Source organism: Xenopus tropicalis, chromosome 4 (genome assembly GCF_000004195.4).
Source record: "Xenopus tropicalis strain Nigerian chromosome 4, UCB_Xtro_10.0, whole genome shotgun sequence".
Taxonomy (NCBI): domain Eukaryota; kingdom Metazoa; phylum Chordata; class Amphibia; order Anura; family Pipidae; genus Xenopus; species Xenopus tropicalis.
In genome coordinates, this window is record NC_030680.2 from 36,920,546 (window position 1) to 36,942,964 (window position 22,419).

The following is a 22,419-nucleotide window of genomic DNA, read 5'->3' on the forward strand; positions in this document are numbered from 1 at the left end:
CCCTGGGCTGGTGCTCCTATTAGCAGAAAATTGCACCTGCCTGGGGTACATGCAGGTGAGCGATCCTCTTCTTTCCTTCTCCTCTCTGCCTACTTTTTTAAGCGCGGCTTTTCACTCTGTGCATGCACAGCCGGCGCAAAGAAAGAAGACGGAAGAAGGTCGCTTGCCTGCATGTACCCTGAGCTGGTGCATTTTTTTTTGCAGGTGCACCAGCCCAGTGTATCAGGTAAGTGTATACAATCACTGAGGGGTATTTAACATTTTGGCACCCCCCAGTGATCCGACCTTTCCTTCTCACAGCTATACCTCAGTAATGCAATACATCCTGAATCTGTGGCTTTGGCATGTGGAGTTACAACACACTCTGATACTGGGATTTAAGGGTTAGCGATGCTGAGCTACCTACATACCCTGTACTATAAGCCTTCATGCCAAGCCTCAAAGGTTCTGAACTACCTACATACCCACATTACTTGAGCTGACATCTGGTTTTATGATTAGTCCTGTGCTCATCTCCAGGATTGGCATTAAATATCCTGTAATATTAACAGTGCATCACGCTCGCATACTCTCTTCTGGCACTCAGCAGTATTGCTTTGGCATATAGAGCCTTTTAGGCTGCACCATTCTCAAACAGATTGCCAAGCCCAGAAGATACGCGTTTACTTCCTAGTATAAAACCTTTTGCAGAGCCTAAATGTGGCGCCACTTTTAATTTGGCGCTAACTCACAGAACACACATGACATCACAGCGCACTTTTGCTTCCTTGTTTTACAACGCATCAGGGCAGGGTTACCAGGTTTTCCGCCAAATTGGGCTACTAATATAAAGCCCAGGCAGGTTTCCAAAGTACAAACCTGCAAAGGTATAAATTTGGGCTAGTTTTTGGAGCCTTGGCAGGTTTGTAGTTTGAAAACTAGCCAAAGATTTTTTCCTCTAACATGCCTATCCAAGTGCATGCTGGGTAATGTAAGTTGTCTCTTACAATTAACCTACAGCTAAGATTAATATAAAACTACAATACCCAGCATGCAATTATAGACAGAAGCTCCCTTTTCTATTCCTCTTTGCTGAACCTGAACCAGCAAAACTACTATAACCTGCATGGACTGGGCACAGGGGGCTGGGAAACATCAGCCATCCCAGTAACTGGAGAGAGGGCACAGGGCATGGGTAGTGATTATACAATTTAAAAAGGCATATTTTCCCAAATATAATTTTATTTTTTAGACATTTTTTTCAATGCCCAGAATGGGCTATTTTTGGGATACTTTCAAAGTGGCTCTTGGCTAGTTTTGGGCTGGTTTTAGACCTGACTTTGGCTGGTTTGGAAAAATATATGTGGTAACCCTACATCAGGGTGATTCCCCTCTTGCATCTACCACATGATAGCTGAAATCAAACGGTTTAGGTTGCAGAATCTCCGAATAAGATACAAATAACTGCACTACAGTTAAAACGATCACACACTACATGACCACTAATATAATGGATCAGATCAGATTTCCTAATTGAACTGATATTCAAATGGCTAAATCTGTTAAGGGCTCTGGCACACGGGGGAGATTAGTCGCCCGCGATTTAACTCCCTGTTCGCGGGCGACTAATCTCCCCGAGTTGCCTACCCCTGCCATCCCAGCGGCGAACATGTAAGTCGCCGGCGGGATGGCAGACGCGGCGGGGCGATTTGCGCGAAATCGCGCCGCCGCGTCTGCCATCCCGCCGGCGACTTACATGTTCGCCGGTGGGATGGCAGGGGGAAGGCAACTCGGGGAGATTAGTCGCCCGCGAGCAGGGAGTTTTGCCGCAGGCGACTAATCTCCCCGTGTACCAGAGCCCTAAAAAGTCAGCATTCTGGCAGAAGCCAAATTGGGAAGTGGTGACGACCAATGCCAGCAATTCCAGATGGGGAGCAGTGTATCATACACACACCCTACAGGGCCAGTGGAACACAGGAGTCCCACCTACCAATCAATATTCTAGCACTCTGGGCCGTAGTATTAGCTCTTTGGGGATGGTCCAAATGCTTCCAATATAAGCCAGTCAGGATACAGTCGGAATATATTATTCATACATACAAACACACAATTTATTGATGTTAGCGCACTTTGTAATTTGGCATATTTTTGTGTGTTTTTATGGTCTCGCTTTATTATACACTTCCTGCACTGTGTACGACATATGTGGAGGGTATATAAGGGAAAGGACTATGGATGCAGCAAATCCCAGGATTCGGCCAAGATTCTGCCTTTTTCAGCAGTTGTGGATTCAGATTCAGCCAAACTCACACTCCTGGCTGAACCGAATCAGAATCCTCAAAATCACATGACTTTTTGTGACATAAACATGGAAGTTAAAAAATTTTTGGCACGCACGGCACACTTTAACCCTTCCGTGTCCTAATTTACATATGCAAATTTGGATTCCCTTCAGTATTCGGCCAAATCTTAAAAAAAGGGATTCAGTGCATCCCTAGAAACGACTCAGTGCCATAACTCCTTAGATGAAGGACCCAATGGCATGAAACACATAATGAGGGCCAAGCATGGTGACCATGTGGCACTAGGATGCACCCTCTTGTCATTAGGTCTAGTATGGAATTTTCTTGATTTTATAATTATCTAACTAATAAATATTATTGTGTCACACTGTTAACTTGGTTGTTTATTCAGGACCTTATCGGTGGTATAACACACAGCAAATTGTCTATGGTTAATTATACGCATCAGTTAATAGAGCTCCTCCAGCAGAATCCTGCATTGAAATTCATTTTTCAAAAGAAAAAAAAAAAAAAAAAAAAGATTTTTTTTTTTTTAAATTTCACATGGGGCTAGCCATATTCTTCATTTCCCAGGGTGCCCCAACCATGTGACCTGTACTCTGATAAACTTTAGTTACGCTTTACTGCTGAGCTGCCAGTTGGAGTGATATAGTGATATCACTAGTACTGATGGGAGTACTTCGGAGAAGACAACACACAGAACAACAAAAAATATATACATTTAGAGAGACATTCAAAACATATATAATTTTAGGTCTTTATTCTCATTTTATCAAAATGTTTTCAGTCAAACGCATGATGGGTCCAGGAAATAAGGAGATTGTACAAAAAAATTTAAATTTTCACACCTTAATGAAACTGGACTGGAGGATAGAGACTGTATCATAGCCACAAAAGTTTCATCACTTTACCCAGCAGTCCCTGTGGGGAGGGCAAAGAGCTGTTTTGTTAGAGGTTAGGTCTCCTAATCTTGCATCTAACAAACCCATTTTTATACAGTAATTCTAAACTTGCTTTCACAGGTTGCAGCCCTGAGAATTTTGTCTGAAATGTTCTTGTGTCAAGTAAAGATGGCCACCTCTTCCTCTCATACATGGTACTTTGGTAAAACCAATCTGATTGCTGTTGGCCAGTGGCATGAGACAGTTGAGGAGAGAAAGGAAGGCATACTAAAGGGATACATGAGGACTAACTGCATACATTGAACTGGGAGGAGAGGCTCCAATTTCAGACCCCAAGCCATTTGTTCAGTGGGGTGCAGACACAGTGCATGATCCAACTATATACACACACACCACCATAAGTGCAGAGACTGGTATGCAGTCACACCCAGTCAAACATATATACACTCACACAGACACACATTTCCTTCTACACACACACACACACTCTGGATTAAATCTCACATTTGGTCCAAGGATAATATCTGCTACCCACTCCCTCACATTTGGTAAGTGATTGGCCCTCCTTTACCCCTCTTCTCAGGGCATGCATGATCTGTGATGTTATCGCAGTGACACTGTAAAATCTGATGCAATGTTAACTCCCGGTTTCCGTACAGTTGTAACAGATGTAGTTTGGTCATACTCAAATTCGAGAGCGCTTTCCGACCCACCTGTAGGAAGAAAAATCAGTTAGTTCACAGAGACACTACATAACCAGAAGATATGAAGAGACTTCCGCTGCACCACTTTAAAGGACCAGTAAGGTGAACATATTGTATGGACATTTTAGAGTCTGTATCTGTTTTTTCACCACCTACAAATAAATCCTTTCTTGGCAACAAATTTCCTATTTTATGAAAGAAAGGTTTTCTATCTTTATTCCTGTAGAGAGCCACATACACACTACAGTATTGTTTCTGAAGCAAACACAAACCCATCGGCAACCGCAGGATAAAGATGTGCATAAACAGGCTGGTAAAAGCTGCCGTCTCGGCCTCTGTATGGGGCACTTGAAAACACCCCACCCAATCAATGTCCGAAACTCAGGCAGGTTTAAAAATCAGCCAAAAACAGCAATAAGGAACTGATGTGGTGCTAATCCAAAAGTTCCCATACTTCTGTGGAATGGACCAGCTGGTGACCCAGTGGCCAACAATCTATCAGGCTTGATTTGGCCCAAACCTGCAGGTAACCAAATTGCACAGATCTATTCGATTGGTGACCTAGCCAAGAAGTGGATCTTAATTTATACACATTTTAGTATAAACACTTATTTTTTGGTGTTACTGCTCTTTTTAACAGGTTTAATTTTTTTTTTTTTTTTTTAGAGAATCCAGGTCCAGAAAAGTAAAAACCTTTCTATCCCAAGAGAACTGCACCTATTCCATCTCTGAGAAACCCCTACTACATTTAGAATTTATATCTTAAAGAATATGTTCACCTTCAGAAATAGATGAAGCACTCTGAAGGCATCAACAACCACATTTGTATTTGGTCTATTTTTTATTTTATATTTCTTTGTTTTAATTTTTACTCAGGGTCTCTGAAAAAGTTCTTCCTGGTTGCCAAGATTCCTGAACCTAGCAACTCTGGTAACTATAAAATAGCCTTGGAAATAGCCTATGAACTCACCTGGTAGAGTCAGCATTACACTTGCTGGCTTTGTGGCTCCAATAATGATGATTCTCTCTATCCAGCTAGCAGTCTTAAATACACCACTAGGGTCCAGAGAACTGTAAGAGATACAAAAGTTCTATCAGCTCTGTGGTTTTTTTGTCAGCAAGTTGTGAGAACCAGACTGCTCTCCCAATATGGCTCTAAATATTCATTGCTGAAAGTTTGCCTTTCATTAAAGAGCCCTGTTTTCTTTGAAAAAAAATAACACCTATTTTGACTGCCATGGCACTGCTCCTCACCTTGCCGTCAGCTTTCCTTGACTGTAGTTAAATTCTCTATATAAGAACTCATTCTGTTCATAGTTGAAACTGTGACCATCATCCAAGAACAGCTCTCCTCGTGCCTCACCCTGCAGGTTTAATCAGTAGTGAAAAGATTGAAAAATCTGATTAGAAGGAATAGGTTTTTTCTTTGCAGGCTGAATATTTAATGGTTACTTAGGATGGAAGATATAGAAATATTTTAATACTTGTACAAGGTATTACTAAAATATTAGTTCTGAGAAAAGGCAAGTTGGGAAGTGAGAGCTGACCTGAACATTCAATGCCACATATAAGGTGAATGGGTCATCCTTCATACAATCGGAAGAACGTCGAGGGCGATCCTTTCGAGGAATTATGGAACCACCTCGCTGATACACCGGTATCTGCAAATATAAAAGAGTAAATATATGCTTGGAAGGGAGAAAAAGTGATACAGAGATAGAGAAAGAACATGAGAGAGAGGGGTAATTAAGAGAGAAAAAAGTTTGGCCCCAAAACTCCTCAAGAAAAAAAAAGGGCATTCATTAAAGCTACTTTCTAGATAGTTGCACTGAGGACCACCGCGTCCGTCCAGTCTGCTTTGATGAACCATACGCAAGTGTGCCTAATGATGTCGGGGTACCCTGGCGCTACCCCAATCCTGAATCTGAGGATGATGTCAGGGTACCCATGGCAGGTTGCATCAACATGTGCAACAGACTTGCAATCTAAGGTCCCAATCACATACACATTATGGTCACTTTTATAGGAACCGGTTAGTGTATCTGTATCTGGTGTTTGTCTGAATATTATATAACAAAAGTTTTTTAAACACTGCAACCCTGTCAAGGTCACAAATAACACTAATTTCAAGGTAAAAGAGCAGCAAGTCTTGTAGGTCAAATGACCTCTCTTCTTAGTGGGCCAGTAACTAACCTCCTTTAACAAGCTCATTACACTCTACCAATGCGCAACTTCTGTAATAAAAATAAATTTTTCTAGAAAAGAAACAAATCCTATTCCTAATACTCACAGAGTTCATGGTGACTGGAAGGTAGAAGGTCTGTGGTGCCTCATATCTCTGATAGGAGTGTACATCATACCATACCTGAAAGACAAAAATGTTTGTGAAAAAGAAATTTGTTAAAGGGGTTCTTCACTTTTAAATAAACTTTTAGTATCATGTGCACATTAATATGCTAAGATTATTTACAGCTGGTCTTTACAGTTTATTTTGTATGTTTTTTTAGTCAATTAGCTTTTTGTCCAGCAGCTATCTGGTTGCTAGGGTCTTATTTACCCTACCAGCCAGACAGTGGTTTAAACAAACAGGGTCAGACCGGGCCACAGGAGTACCAGGAAAAAACCCGGTGGCTTAGACCCGATCCACACAGGGCACTCCCCCAAGCCACCCATCTGAAGGTAAGTGTAATTTAAGCGTGCTCAGGAGAGGGGGTTGGATGGGTGGTGGGGGCCCCTGCAGGGGGTGTGAAGGCTACGGCAGGGGCCCATTGGTGGGTGTAAGGGCCCCTGAGGCACTAGCCCCGGTGGGCCCTGCACCCCCCATTATGACCCAGTAAACAAGAGACAGGAATATGAATAGGAGAGGGCCTGAATAGTAGCCTCACAGAACAACAGTTTTTGGCTGCCGGGATCATTGTTTCCCATTTCAAAAATTATAAAAAAAATAAATAAAATCCAACTGCAATGTTGATAGGAATAGGCCATACTAATAGGCTTACTAAAAGTAAGCAGACATAAATATCCCCCCCCCCCCTCCCTATCAAAAATTGGCACCAAAAAGTCAGTGTTGGTTGCCATGCGTGGCCATGAGTAGTGTAACAATGAAGTGAAAATATAAATATATATTTAGAACAAAAATTTAAAATAAAGAGCATGTGTCCCATTGTTATCTCATTAGGGCATATTTCAGAGTCCTATTGTTGTGCTAAAATGCAGAGTAAACATTGTAGGCACTACAGTGCTTGGTATTTAAAACCAACAGAACCAACAGAGACTAGGAGTGAAAGCTGTTAATCTCTCTAAGTTTGATTGGTAACATAGTATTAAGTGCCTAGTAATCAAATAGGAAAAAAGAACATTGTATCAATGTATATTAAAATAGAGAGTGTCTAGACCGGTGGGAAAAGGGGGGCATAGGGATAAAGGGACTAACATTACAATTAGCAGAGGAGAGAGTGAAATGGACCAGTGACACAAAATTGATACTCATGAGGAGGCACATTGGTGACCACTTATTCATGAGGGCAGACACATTATTACTGTGGAACCCCTGGTCTTAAAAACAGTGCACAGCAAAGTGTATATTTATATATATTTGTGTGTGTGTTTATAACCCCTGTTTAATGCACTGTTCTCTTACCTCCCCATCTCCTGGTAGATAAATCTGTACTCCTCTAGCCTTGGCCTCTGTAACTGGGCGAACTAGCAAAGCAGAACCTTGGAAAAGGAAAATTATGCTTTTAATGTGATCATTATTTTTAAGTATAGAGTATGTACAGATACTTAAAATGCCTTCTTAAGTAATGTGGCCAGTAAGAAGCACAATGGGGCTTGAATTGGAAAATGCTTATTTTCTTTACGGAAGAAAATACAGACTTGAAATATTTCATGTAATCGGCAGTCACAGTGCAAGAAGAGATAACAAGTGAGAAGCTTAACAGGCCACAATTTTAACCAACTGGAATACTTTACAGTGGATGGAAAAACCTCCACCGAAAAACAGAAATCAGCTGTACTAGAAAAAGACGCATTTCTTACCTAACATATAGTGGCTGTCCATAGCAAAAGTGGAAGCATCGGAGGGAAATTCCACCCAAAGTGGCCTATAGCAAAGAGAAAAAATACCCCATGAGAATTTCTAGTTCTCCATATCCTTCATGTACATTAAGCTTACACACAACATACACTATTTATGGGTAGGAATTTTAAACACTTGCCCTGGACTTCTACCTATACATATGCAGTGAATAAGATATAGAATAAGATATAAGAATAGCTAAAGAAAATTATAAACTGCAATAAGATATTTTATTAGGCAAAGTCTACTACCTATGTGTCTGCATGGATGCTCTATATGGTAACATTATTTGCCAAACAACTGGATCAGACCATTTAGGTAGCTAAAATAAGCTCTGCTCATTTTGCAATGTCAGCAAACAAGCACATCTACCCATGAATTGCAGTCAAAACAGGTATGGGACCTGTTATCCTGAATGCTTTGGTTTTCACCCCTTCGTAATTTAAAGGGGTGAACATTAAATAAACCCAACCAAGTGGGCAGCCAAACTACCCAACATATTTAATAGTCAGGCAATGGGCCTTACCTTACCAGGGCATTACCAGCTTATGTTTCATCATACTGTTCCCTTAGCAAGTCCTTTTTGCCCTGCTCAGTAAACTATAATATCTACTCATCTGTGTGTCTTACCTCATGACAGGCTCGCCTTCACGCAGTGCTCTGTAGAAAAGCGTGTACCAGAATGGAAGGAGGGTATATCGCTGGCGGAGAGCCTCGCGTATCACTGCCATATTGTCATCTCCATGCAACCAAGGCTCTCTTCGAGGAGTGTCCAAATGAGCATGAGCACGAAAAAATGGTTGATATGCTCCAGCTTGGTACCAGCGAACCAGCAACTCTGCATCTGGGTTCTTAAAGAATCCGCCTACATCAGCTAGAGACAATGAAAAGGAGTTGGCAAAGAGGAGAAACAAGAGCAGATATGCGAAGGGTATAAAATGAAGTGGGATGAATAATAAAGTGGGGAATATAAACTGGAATGGACACATTTTAAACAGAGAAATGAACAGCAGGAAGATAAGAAACACAGGAAAAACTGAGCAAATAAGCAGCAATGGGGAAAAAGATGTATTCTGGGGCAGTAAGAAGTAAGGAAAGTGCATCATGCAACAGCAGTTGTACCGATACAAACCTCCACAGAAAGATATGCCAACCAGGGACAAACTAAGGCACATGGGGATGGAAATTTTCAAGTGATCCCATTCTGCAGCATTATCTCCTGTCCAAACAGCACCTGCGGAAGAACAAACTATCTGTTTAGCTGAACTGTACCATTTTACTACTATACAGCAAATGCGCTTGTTCCTTGCCTCTTACCATAGCGCTGAGAACCAGCAAAGAAAGCCCTTGTCAACACAAATGGTCTCTCTTTACCCCCAGAACGCTGGATCAGACCCTCTGATGTAGCTCTTTGCTGCAAAAGGAGATGGAGACACATCACACCACTTCAGATAGGATTTGGCCCACTGTGTTCTAAATGCTCTTTTTTAAACATCTATAAGCAAAGCCAAAGCACACGGCATAACTTATGTCTTAACCTTAATGCAAATCTGCTTTTTCAAAATTGTCTCCACATAACTCTTTACACCCCCCCCCCCCCCCCCCCGTATTTGTTCTCAGTGTGTCATCAAAATGAGGCTGCCGATATGCTATGCTTTAACATTTCCCCTTCTGACAATGTTACCACATACTGCTCTTGCTGAAAGAAAAGTTATCCCATGAAAATGATGTGTACAATACTATTAGCTATATTAATTGTCACCTATTGCTCATCCAGGAGCAATAGGTGACAAGCAAATATCTCGACACACAAAAGAGTCTCCCCGATTGCACTTTGAGAATGTGCACTTTGTTTTTTTATATAGTATTTTGTGTGCTGATCTGAGGTCTTAGAATAGAGGTCTAGAACTGAAAAATATGGAATATTGACCTAATACATACATAGAAGATTCATCGCTCAACGATGTATATATCTGGAGCGCATAAATAGGATATATACATCGTTGAGCTTTATTTGGGACCCAGTCAAAGGGGTTGATCTAAGGCGGAGCTGCAGTAAAAGAAATTGCACACACACGCAATTCGGTATTTGGTTCACACAAGATTGGAGATCTTATCACATTTGAGCGCTGAGGACCTTTGGTATTGTATAGAAGATTCATAAGCTTTCCTGTTGAGATGTAACTCCAATGGAGATAGCTTTGTTCTGTTAACTCTTAGTATGTTATAGAATGACCGATTATTAGCAATGTTTTAATTGGTCTTTATTTTTAGTTCTTATAGTTTTTTCTTAAATTATATGCTTCTTCTGTCTCTTTCCATCTTTACATGGGGATTTCCTTGACCTTTGCAGCCAAAGAAAAACTATTAATCTGCAAGGCTACAATTTGAAATTTAATCTGTGCTGTACTGAGCTCTCCCTAGACATGGCAAGCTCTTTTGGGAAGGGGCCCCTTCACCTCTTTATTTGTTATTGGTTGCTTTGTATGTAATTCTGCATGTATGTGTAAACCCATTTATTGTACAGCACTGCAGAATATGTTGGCACCTGATAAATACATAATAATAATAATAGTAGTATCAGCTATTAACAGCCATATGCCTTACAGGTTAATAATAAGCACAAATTCTTCTTACATGTATAGTAAAAGAAGAATGTCACACATTCTCTCCAAACCCGTCCTAAAGATCCCCTTTTTTTAGAGAAACCTATTTAATGCACAATGATTGATTTAAGACATCACACCAATTAGAATCACTGGTTGTTTTTCCCTCTCCCTTTAGACTGCAAGCTCTTGTAAGCAGAGTCCCCTGGTATTATTCCTATTCTCTAACCCTTGTCTGTTAAGTTACTGTAAGGCCCTGTTTTCTTTTTTTTTTATATATATATATATATATATATATATATATATATATATATATATATATATATATATATATATATTATTGTAACTTGTTGGTGTTATCTAGACAAACGATAATGATAAGGCATCTACCAGATAAATAGAGTTTTACAATACGTGAAAATACAAAAACTCTCCCTGCCGTATGAGCTGGCTAATCAAAAGGTTTAAGAGAAAAAAACAGCGTAATTGAAATATAAAGCAACACCACCATGTAGTGAGGACTGTTATGCATGCTTGTTTTCCAGTAAGACGATAAGTTTCTATATGTATGTATGTATTTCTAAAGTATCTTTATGTATATTTATGTATGTTCTATTCTTAGGTTTACTCCCTCCCTTATATAACCCCACGGTACACTACTGCCTTCATTTCATTATTAAGTGCTGGTTTTATCTTTTTGCAAGTGAGTTTGAGTGCCTTGTTTTTTTCCCTTTAAAGTAACAAGTAACAATGTACTCACCACATAAAATCCATACAAATTATGCACATCTCTGTGCTCCCAACCACCCCAGTGAACAGCATCTTTATGCATAGTGACTTCTGGGCCATTGAATACAGAAGGCTCATTCATATCGTTCCAGACGAATAGATTGTCCATAGAACCCTACAAGAAAAAGAAGAAAAAAAAACTACTAGAGCAAAACATACAGTGTAACACAAAGCTAAAGCTTGCCCAGTCTTAATAAGCTGTTTGAAGAAATAGGAGGAACATATGTAAAAAAAAAAAATCCCAGAATATGGGTTTGAAAAAAAATGAATCTGTCTTATATATAGCACATATTAATCTTACCTCATATTTGTCATATGCAAACATACTGGCCCACCACTTTCTCATTTCAGGGTTGGTAAAATCAGGGTAAGCAGCAGATCCTACATGGAAAACAGAAGTATAGTCTGTATACCTGAATAAACAATACAGAATTCTTACTGATTCTTAACACATCTAATAAGCTTAGAACTTACATACCCCTATTTGCTCTATTTAAAGGGAAGGTTATGCAACTCCTCCCACGCCATGTTGAAGTAATGTGTTTTGGGGCTTGAAGTTCCTCTGCCTTTCATGGCAGCTGGTGCTCAAATGCTCTGGAAAGCAGGATTTTAAGTCCTTCACTTCAACATGGAATAAGGTAAAGGAGGGCTTGAATGGCTGGGGGGTGGGGAAATGGTCCCTGAAGGTCAGAGGCAAACTATAATGGTTTCTTCTCAATATATGTGGTAAAAAAATATATTTTTTTTGACATTTGATATAGTGTTATGAACTTTTATTATATAAGCTCAACTAAATCTCATTATGTTATAAATGGGGTATTGATTTCCCTGTAAGATACATACTTAGCTTTGATAAACGTTTCCCTTCTACTTTTGAAATGTATTATCTACTGGGAACTGCTACCCCTACAAACAGCACTGAATTGACCAACAGCATTTTTAAAGCAATCACATCAGTCAGATTCTATTTTTTAATCCATAGTAGATCATACTTAAAGTTTAACAATGGATGGTGTCATTTCAATTACATACACCTCCCTCCACTAAATTATTTCCTTTATACTTCGGCGCTCTTACCTGGCCAGCACCAGCCCTCATAATCACTTCCATCCTTGGTCTTAATGTATAAATTCTGAGATCGAATGTCATTGTGAATCCGGTATCCACTATCTATTTTAATGTGAGGATCAACAATAGCAACCATCTACACATAAGTGAAAGAAAACAGCAGAATTGGGATGAGTGTGCAAGAGACACAAATACTACCTTTAGTGGCTAAATACTAATGTTCTGTGAGTTTTTCTCTTCAAGAAATACAAGTTTGGCTAGTTTTTTTTTTTTTTTCAAAGCTGGCAAATTTTACCTTGCGCCTCTTATTTTTTAAACCGCTTAGCATATCACGAGGATTGGGAAATTTGTGGGGATCCCAAGTGAAGTATCTTTTCCCATCAGCATGTTCTATATCCAGCCAGATAACATCATATGGCAGATCATGTTCATCGAACCCAGCATCAACATTACGCACATCTTCTTCATCATTGTAATTCCATCTGCACTGGTGGTAGCCCAAAGAGAAGTACGGTGGCAGAGCCTGGGTACCTAAGGCATGGCAATGTAAATACAGTCATGTGAAAATGTTTGGGAACCCCTCTCAGCCTGCATAATAATTTATTTAGTGGTAAAAATAAGTGGTATGTCTTTCATTTCCCAGGAACATCTGACTACTGCGGTGTTTTCTGAACAAAGATTTTTAGTGAAGCAGTATTTAGTTGTATGAAATTAAACTTAAATGTGAAAAACTGGATGTGAAAATTTGGGTACCCTTGTAATTTTGCTCATTTGAATGTATGTAACTGCTCAATACTAATAACTGGCAACATCAAATTGGTTGGATTAGCTTGTTAAGCCTTGAACTTCATAGGCATGTGTGTCCAATCATGGGTAAAGGTATTTAAGGTGGCCAATTGCAAGTTGTGTGACTCTCCAGAGGCACAGTTGCTGTAAAACCCAGGTCTGGCAGGCCAAGACAAACACAGAAGCGGCATATGTGAATGATTGTGAGAACGGTTACAGACAATCCAAAGATCACCTCCAAAGACCTGCAAGAACATCTTTCTGCAGATGGTGTATCTGTACATCGTTCTACAATTCAGGGCAATTTGCACAAAGAACATTGTATGGCAGGGTGATGAGAAACAAGCCCTTTCTGCAATCACGCCACAAACAGATGTTGTATGTAAAAGCTCATTTAGAGAAGCCGCGGTCATTTTGGAACAAAGTGCTTTGGACTGATAAGACAAAAATTGATTTATTTGGCCATAACAAAAAGCGCTTTGCATGCTGGATAAGAACACCACATTCAAAGAAAAACACCTTCTACCGACTATTTTTTCTACCTAATTTGGTGGAGGTTCCATCATGCTGTGGGGCTGTGTGGCTAGTTTAGGAACTGGGTCCCGTGTTAAAGTCAAGGGTCGGTTGAATTCAACCCAATATCAACAAATTCTTCAGGATAATGTTCACGCATCAGTGACAAAGTTGAAGTTACGCAGGGATTGGATATTCCAACAAGACAATGACCCTAAATACAGTTGGAAATCTACAAAGGCATTTATGGGATGATTTGAAGCAGGCTGTCGGCTCGGCAGCCATCAAACTTAAGTGGAGAGATTTTGTATGGGCGAATGGTCAAAAATACATCCATCCAGAATCTAGACACTCATCAAAGGCTAAAGGAGGCATCTACAGGCTGTTACATTTGCAAAATGAGGCTTAACTGTGTATTGGAGTTTTTTTTTTTATCAATTTGGGCACCCCAACAGAGATATTACATCCAGGGCTGTGGAGTCGGAGGCAATTTTGGGTACCTGGAGTCGGAGTTGGAGTCGGCAAAAAATGAACAAACTCCGACTCGGACTCCTACTAAATTTAAATGGGAATAAAAAAAAAATAAAGCAAGTTTAAATTTTCCAATTCACAAACAGTCATAATTAATTACTTCTCTGCTATAAGAATAAAGCCCAATGCACGCAGTGCATAAACAAACATGTTGAGTGACCATGAAGCATGCTTTTCATTGACTGTATGAATGTATAAAATACATTAGCATATTAAAAACAGAGGAGTCGGAGTCGTGGAGTCGGAAGTATCAGAAATTGAGGAGTCGGAGAATTTATCTACCGACTCCACAGCCCTGATTACATCAAAGAATTAAATTCTGGTGAAATTATACAAATTGGTGAATAATTACAGTAAGGAACACACTTTACACTGCTTAGACATTTGTACCACAGAAGATATCGCACAGCCCAGGTGTTAAGGAGTTATAAAGGGAGTGCATGCTCTAACAGCATGCAAAATAAGTCTTCCAACTCTTAGCTGCAAAGGCCATAACCAACCAGTAATTCAGTACACAGCCGATTACATACAGCTAAGCTTATTAGTGTCCCAGACTGACACACACTGTCAGTTATGGAAAATAAACCTAATACAGCAGCCAGTGGTGTACAATCATTTACTCATTCTTTTAAAACTTAATTACAGCAAAAGCTAGGAGACAGTATTTACACATACTGGAATGGCTGCCAGATACCATGAGAAACTTTGCCCATATTCACACGTAATTTTACATACCTGTAAGGCTGGCATACTGTTTGAAGACATCAAAAGGGGAAGGCCCAAGTAGCAAAAACACATCAATGATCCCACTCTCTGACATCCAGCGCACATCTGTCTGGGGGGTCTCCCCACCTCCTTGCATGTACTGCAACATCTTCCCCAAAAGGGTCTGAATTAGAAAATCACAAAGCAACACCCTCAGCGTGCTGTGCATTTACATTTTTTCAAAACTATTTAATACGGTGCCATCTAAAAGACTGGGGCATAAAGCTAGGGCATTTGGGCACAAAGCTGGCTGAGCAGCGGAATTCAAAAGTTGTTATAAATGGAACATATTAAGAATGGACCAGACTTGTAAGCAGATTATTGGGTTATTTTCCATAGAAAATAAGCTTCTTAAAAGGGAATATGTTCAACATGTACAAATACATACAAGGTCATTATAAAAATATATCTAATGAATGTTACTTCCATAAAATAGTAAGGTAAGGTAAGGTAAAAGGGTATTCACTGACACTCGAGTGAAGGAGAAGAGTCCAACTACTAAAAGAGGTGGTAATGCTTGGAAGGTTCCAAACTGATTAGATGCCTTTCTAGAGGAAAACATAATGATACTACTTATTGTTGAATTAATTAATTCATCCAGGGAACTATTAAATCCAATGAAATCAGAAGAGTTTCTTCTCCCTAGTCTCTCCGAGCTAGTCTATTTTTTTTTTTTTTTACTAATTTTGTAAACGGTTCTGAAAAGTGTCTCAATGAGATGTTTTAGTGTGTTCTATGTTACCTTTCCAGCTATGTTGGAACTGATATCAACCCAAGTCTCAGCTGCATTCAGCCAGAAGATGCCAAGGGTACGTTTAACGTTGTGAGCCAAAAGAAGGGGCACTGAGCCATACAGTGCCATGGTGTTGTAAAGATCATACTGAAAGACGTCCAAATTGTAGAGGCGGTATGGATCCGTTCCCCTTAAAGAATATAATATAATAACAGGTTTTTTGTAAACATTTTCAATGTAAACATGCCTGGAAGAAAAGGAAAGCACAAAATTAGAAAATGTGTGAGAGGGGTTGGACTTACTCTGTAGTTCGTAATTTCATGTTATCAGCATGTTCTGGAATCCCATAAACATTCTCAAATCCAGGAAGAGAGAAATCCAAGCCCACAGAGGACGGCCCTGTAAAAATGCATTTATAAAATGTAAAATGTACTTCTAGAAATATCAATATGACTGCTCAATAATTATGTTCAGGCACAAAAGTGAGTTTTTATGCACAGCATAAAATTATTTTTATTCACACTGACAAAATGCTTTAAACATTTCCAAAGTATCAAAGTAACAGACATTACAAGTTATCATTTACATTGTTATCAAAATCAATCTATTATGAAATGTGACAAAACAAACAATTAGATTGAATTGGAGCTGGAAGTGAGGCTATCACAATTCACATTCAAATGTTACACTGGTTTAAAAGTTATCTGTAGTTCGCATTCGGCATTGTCTTTGGTCCCGTTCTATTTACTGCACTGTAGAAATTGACTCTTGCAAAAATGTAGCATACTCCATTTTAATGATAGATTTGTGAAAAAGCATCCACGCCAAGTGGGATTTGGAGTCCTAGCCAGAGGACAGCTGGTTCCTGCTACACTGTTTCAAGAGCTAGGACCAGCAGTACAGCACTGCGATTACAAATAATTTTACAAATATTGAATATATTTAATTGTATATTTGGCTTAGAATTATATGTTCTTTCATTATGCCATAAAAATTGGATGCTAATTGAAAGTGTAAATTGTGAAAATGCTTGGACACTACATTTTTATGGGGAAGAAACATCAATAGTAACTGTATAAAAGTCATTCCCTTCTTCACTCAGACAGTGGCTGCAGATGGATGGAATTAATGGAAATACTAATGTATGCTAGTCAGGGAAATATGTAACATTTTCATACTATATGGGACCCATGGTTGCAACTACCGGTATTTCCATTAACTGACAAATAGGGGTCTGCATTTGGACTTTCGGAGTCCGTTAAAACTAAAAAACTAAACAAAAAAACACCTATAAGGGCCTTAGTAATAGATCTGGATACATAACATCCACACACAATATAAACCAGTCTGTATGTTTTTGGAGTGTGGAAGAAAATTACATCACCCAGAGAAAACCCAAGCCAGCATGGGGAGAACACACTAAAGCTGGCCATACATGCACCAATATTATCATACAATACAAGGTTTTGTGTGATATTTGGTGCGAGTATGGTGAATCAACGAGACGAGCGATATTGCAAAAGCTTCGGATATTGGTTGTCTCGTCGATCGGGACAAAAGATGGTCGCAGGGAAGATCATAATTGTAAGGTGTATGGCACCTTGTAAGGTTTAGGCAGATAGTGCCCCTGGTTGAAATCAAACCTAGGACCCAAGTGCTGCATTGCAAACTTTCACTATCCTGCCCATACTATAAACAGTAATTCAAGTGTTGGTAACTCAAAATTAGAAAAAAAAAAAATGGATTCTGATCTTAGACAAACATACTTACCATTGGGTTTAGAATCTGTATGGGTTTTAAATGTTTCATCCCACATTCCAGGCTCATCGACTTCAGGCTAATGGAAAAAAATGTTCATGAAATCACAGAGCTTAACATTGCTTTACCCTTCCCTGCCATTACATCTAAACTTCACAGGCTTCCCTTAATTTATTTGCCATATGGTAATAACCATCTAACTTCTGCTTTTTTTTTTTTTTTTTTTTAAGAGATTTTATTTTGCATTTTTAAATTTAAACAACATAAGGGAACAATCCCTTTAAGAAAAATAAAAAGAGAAGAAAGAAGATCAAGAGGGGGAAGAAGAAGAAGAAAGGGGGAGATGAGCTGGGGGTGGGGTGTAAAATCTAAGGTTTACATTTGTATAAAGCCAAGAAGGAGACCTTGTGTCTTTTTTTTTTTTCTGGGTGTTCAAAGTCGGCTAAGGTGGTGCGTTAGCCAAAAGCCATGCCCCCCATATGGCCTCAAATTTGTCCGGGCATCCGCGGACTTGATACACTAGCTTCTGTTTTGGTAAGGAGTCATTAATGAGCTTTTTCCAGAAGTTCAGCGAGGGTGGACCTGTAGATTTCCAGTGTAATAACAATGCCTTTTTGGCATAGTATAGCAATTGTAAGTAGCACAATTTGGCTGGAGGTCTCAATTGTAGGGTGTCCAGTATACCTAATAAGCATAGACTGGGTGACAATATATTGGGAAATGCTAGTGCCGACTCAGCATAACTAAGCACCTCTCGCCAAAATCCCTTTATTGCTGGACATTCCCAGAAGAGATGGTAGAAGGTCCCTAACTCGTTGGGACATTTAGGGCATAGATCAGAGGCCCCAGGATATATTCTAGCAACTCTTTGTGGGGTAAGATACACTCTATTCAAGAACTTGATCTGTATATATCTATCTCTGCTGGAGATGGTTATTTGGGGTACCTGTTCTAAAGCCTCTTTCCACAGCTCTTCCTCTAGGTCTGGTATGTTTTCACACCATTGTTGTTTAACCTTATGGTGTTGGGGGGTGTTTGTTTGCATTATTACTGTATACATGTATGTTAATACTTTCACCAGATCAGGCCGACGGAGATATCTCTCCAGTGTAGTTTCAGTAATTGTTAGCGGCCTTGTGGGGAATTGCGACTGGAAAGCATGTTTTAGTTGCAAATACTGAAATAACATGTTTGTAGGAAGCTGAAATTCAGCTCGAAGTGCATTAAACTGTTTACATTCTCCTCCCGCAGTAATGTCTCCTAGTGTTTTTATTCCCACGGCTGCCCACCTGGCTACTTCAGGCACTGTTTGGAAGTGTAGGAGGTATTTGTTGCCCCATATGGGTGTCCATTTGGACCAGACATTTTGTTTATTTTGAGCTACTTTGAGTGCCCTCTGAAAGGACTCTACCACTGTTTTTATAGGAAGTGTTGTTTGGTAATATGGGGAAATGCCCCTGTAGGGTAATTTAGCTAACGCCTCTAAGGATCCTACAATGGCGGCCTCTAATACTAATGCTCGGTTATCTAACCTCGGGACAGTCCACCAATGAACATACACCAACTGGCTGGCTAGAAAGTATTTTTCAAAGTTGGGCAGAGCCAACCCCCCACCCGTTAGAGGCGCTTGCAACGTCTGAAACGACATTCTGGGTCTTTCACCTGACCATATAAAACCCCGTATCACTGAGTCAAGTGCTTTAAAGAAGGTTTTGGGAGGCACTACAGGTGCGTTATGGAACACGTATAAGAATTTTGGTAGAAAAACCATTTTTAGCAAATTAATTTTCCCTGGGACTGAGAGTGGAAGATTTTGCCACACCAGTGTCTTTTCCTTTAGTCGAGCTAAAACAGGGGAAATATTCAGCTGTTCATACCGTTTTAGTTCCTTATGGATTTGTATGCCCAGATATCTAAATTCTGATACAGTGTTCAGCTGTGTAATGCTACATAGTATACTTTGTGGGAGGTTATCTATGGGGAAAACAAGGGACTTGTCATAGTTCACCTTTAGACCGGAGTGTTTGCCAAAGTTAGTTAGTAATCGGATTAGCGCCTGAAGAGAGTTTTTAGGGTCTGCCAAATATATCAGCATATCATCCGCATACAGGGACACTTTCTCCTCCAGGTCTCCTAACTGGAGCCCTATTATTTCTCTGCTTTCACGTATTTTAATTGCTAATGGCTCGATCGCTAAGGAAAAGAGCAGTGGTGACAGTGGACAGCCCTGCCTGGTGCCCCTTTTTAGATATATAACAGTTGAGAGCATGCCTGCTACCATGATTTTTGCTTGAGGGCGAGCATAAAGCGCCCTAATCCAGCCCACAAATCTGGGCCCCAGGCCAAACCGTTGGAGGACCTCCCACAGGTACGGCCAGTATACAGTGTCAAAAGCTTTTTCTGTATCCAGGGCTACTACTACCCTGGTGCCCGAGTTTTGATGGCGTACACAGAGATTATTAAAAAGGCGTCTTATGTTTATATCGGTTGCTCTAGCTGGCATAAATCCTGTCTGGTCTGGATGTACCAAATCCCTTATTACTCCCCGTAACCGCAGTGCTAAGATTTTTGCAAAGATTTTCACATCACAATTGAGCAAGGATATTGGTCTATATGATTCACATTTTTGAGGGGGTTTACCTTCCTTTGGGATCAATGTGATGTGTGCCTCATAGCAGGAGTCTGGTAGCAGGGAGTCCGGTGTGACCTCATTATATAATGAACATAGTTTTGGTGCAATAAATTCTAGGTGCTGCTTGTACCATTCAGACGGAAGTCCATCTGGCCCGGGGGCTTTCCCTCCGGGTAGACTCTTTATTGCCTCCGTAACCTCTTCCAGTGAAATGTCCCTATCTAATTCAGTGGCGCTTGGTTCTGCAAGGGTTGGGATGTCTATGGTATTTAAAAGGGCGGCTAGTCCAGTGTTTGTCTGGTCTGGTTGGAAGTCATATAGAGTTTGGTAGTATCGGGCAAAACGATCTACCATTTCCGTCCTAAGGGTGGTCGTAGCCCCATCTTCCAGTAATAGTTCCCTAATGGTCCAGTATGGAGTTTCACCTCTGGCCAACATGGCTAGTAACTTACTGTTTTTATCTCCCTTGTCGTACCAGTGGGCTGCCCTGTATAGTTCTGTTTGCGTGTATTTTTCCGTATAGAGTAGGTTGACATCTCTCTGGCACTCATTAAGTCTATGTGCATTTTGGTCAGTGTCATCCTCTGCTATTGCGGCTTCTGCCTGTGTCAACTTATCCTGTGCCTTCATCAAGGACTCCTCACATTTCTGCCTGGCCTGCTTAATTAACGATATGTACATGCCTCTAGAGTATGCCTTTCCCGCATCCCAGACAATATTAGGTTGAGTTGTGCCTTCGTTTGCATCCCAGTACTGAGCTAGTAATGGGGGGTACTTTTCTGCTATATACTTGTGCTGTATCCACTTGGGGGACAATCTCCATCTCGAAGATCGAGTGTCTCTATCCCATTTGAAGGCCGCCAGTAATGGTGCGTGGTCTGAGCAGACTCGGGGGAGAAATTTACTGGATGTCAGGCCCTGTAGTAGTTCTGGGGTTACCAATACCAAATCTATTCGTGAGAGGGCAGCTGAGGCTCTAGTATAGCAGGAGTACTGCCTGGCATCAGGGTTACGCCAGCGCCAGGTGTCTGTCAGGCTCAGGGCAGAGGCCCATTGGGCTAGTGCCAGAGTGTCTCCTGCATTGGGGCGTAGACGATCAATATGAGGGTCCATTACCATGTTAAAGTCTCCCGCCCAGAGTGTGGGTATGTGTCCAAAGTGGGCTACCTTCTGGGTAATCTCATGTAGAATATGTATGTCTGCTGGGGGAGGTAGGTATACGTTTACAAATAGATATGGCCTCCCCTCTACTTGCCCCTTAACCAACAGATATCTACCCCCTGGGTCTGTGATTAATTGTTCCAAACAGAAGCCCAAAGATCTGCGTATCAATACTGCCACTCCTCTGGAGTATGATGAGTATTCTGCATGGTACATTATTGGTACCCAGTGTCTCTTTAGTGCTCTAATTCGTTGGCCTATCAAGTGTGTTTCCTGCAGCATTATTATATCGGCACCAGATTTTCTAAGTATGTTCAATACTATAGATCTTTTGACTTTGTCGTTCAACCCTCTAGTGTTCCAGGACACTACCGTAAAACCTATTTGTGACATTGTATATCCACAATACCATATCATGCATTATTCTCGTTAAGAGGCCACCCGGGAGCCGTTGCACATTTTGGCTCCGTATGTGTGCTTCCGGCTCAGAGGTGCCCTCCCAGCTTCCCAGCCTTAGTATACAATTTGCTCTAATTCCCCCCAGCTCAAAAGGAAAAGTTGGAAACAGAGAGAGAAAGAAAGCATAAGTAACAACCCCGTCAATCCCCCCACCCGGTATCCTTCCCCAACCATGAAGATACATTATCCCATACATAACTTGTCAACCAAGGAGCGTGGTTTCTTAACTGTTTGTGTAAGTTATCCACATTCCCAACCGGGGAATGTCGGAGATCGAAGAGAAAAATATAAAATAAGAAATAAGACCAAGTAGCAACTGCTAGATTGATCCAGCATGTAGATGGGGTAGGTCTGCTGCACTTGAACTGGAGTGCTGTACCAATAACTGTATATTATTCCGTGTCGGCTTGTGCAGAGCGGTGTGTATTGTAGAGCCAAAAACAAAGTGTACATGGTCTGCTCTAATGGACTAGACCTCTTTGTCTATTGCTTTGTAATCCGTATGTCTCCAGGTGTGGTGTGGGGTTCCCCTTCACCATCCCTTGTCGGGTCTTCCATTGTAATCCGTTAACAGAAAGATGTTTGTTCCACCGAACCACCCGCCCAAGAGGCTTGTGCAAGGGCGCCCTGTGGGTTTGTCATCGGTGTAGTG

At 40.6% G+C, this 22,419-nt stretch overlaps 1 protein-coding gene across 2 annotated transcripts in view; it reads right to left on the reverse strand.

Moving 5' to 3' along the window:
• Positions 1-3,020: 3,020 nt before the first annotated feature.
• Positions 3,021-22,419, reverse strand: part of ganab (glucosidase, alpha; neutral AB) — a 33,283-nt gene continuing 13,884 nt past the window's right edge. For both annotated transcript variants that reach the window (XM_002942977.5, XM_004919701.4), the window contains 18 exons: positions 17,528-17,594; positions 16,060-16,156; positions 15,767-15,947; positions 14,995-15,148; positions 12,725-12,960; positions 12,439-12,565; positions 11,663-11,742; positions 11,333-11,476; positions 9,284-9,380; positions 9,099-9,200; positions 8,597-8,840; positions 7,927-7,991; positions 7,529-7,605; positions 6,179-6,253; positions 5,436-5,549; positions 5,143-5,252; positions 4,859-4,959; positions 3,021-3,897 (listed from right to left, as the gene is read on the reverse strand). In XM_002942977.5, coding sequence (XP_002943023.3) covers positions 3,788-3,897; positions 4,859-4,959; positions 5,143-5,252; positions 5,436-5,549; positions 6,179-6,253; positions 7,529-7,605; positions 7,927-7,991; positions 8,597-8,840; positions 9,099-9,200; positions 9,284-9,380; positions 11,333-11,476; positions 11,663-11,742; positions 12,439-12,565; positions 12,725-12,960; positions 14,995-15,148; positions 15,767-15,947; positions 16,060-16,156; positions 17,528-17,594 — 2,181 coding nt within the window. In that variant the 3' untranslated portion in view covers positions 3,021-3,787. The remainder of the gene's footprint in view (positions 3,898-4,858; positions 4,960-5,142; positions 5,253-5,435; positions 5,550-6,178; positions 6,254-7,528; positions 7,606-7,926; positions 7,992-8,596; positions 8,841-9,098; positions 9,201-9,283; positions 9,381-11,332; positions 11,477-11,662; positions 11,743-12,438; positions 12,566-12,724; positions 12,961-14,994; positions 15,149-15,766; positions 15,948-16,059; positions 16,157-17,527; positions 17,595-22,419) is intronic.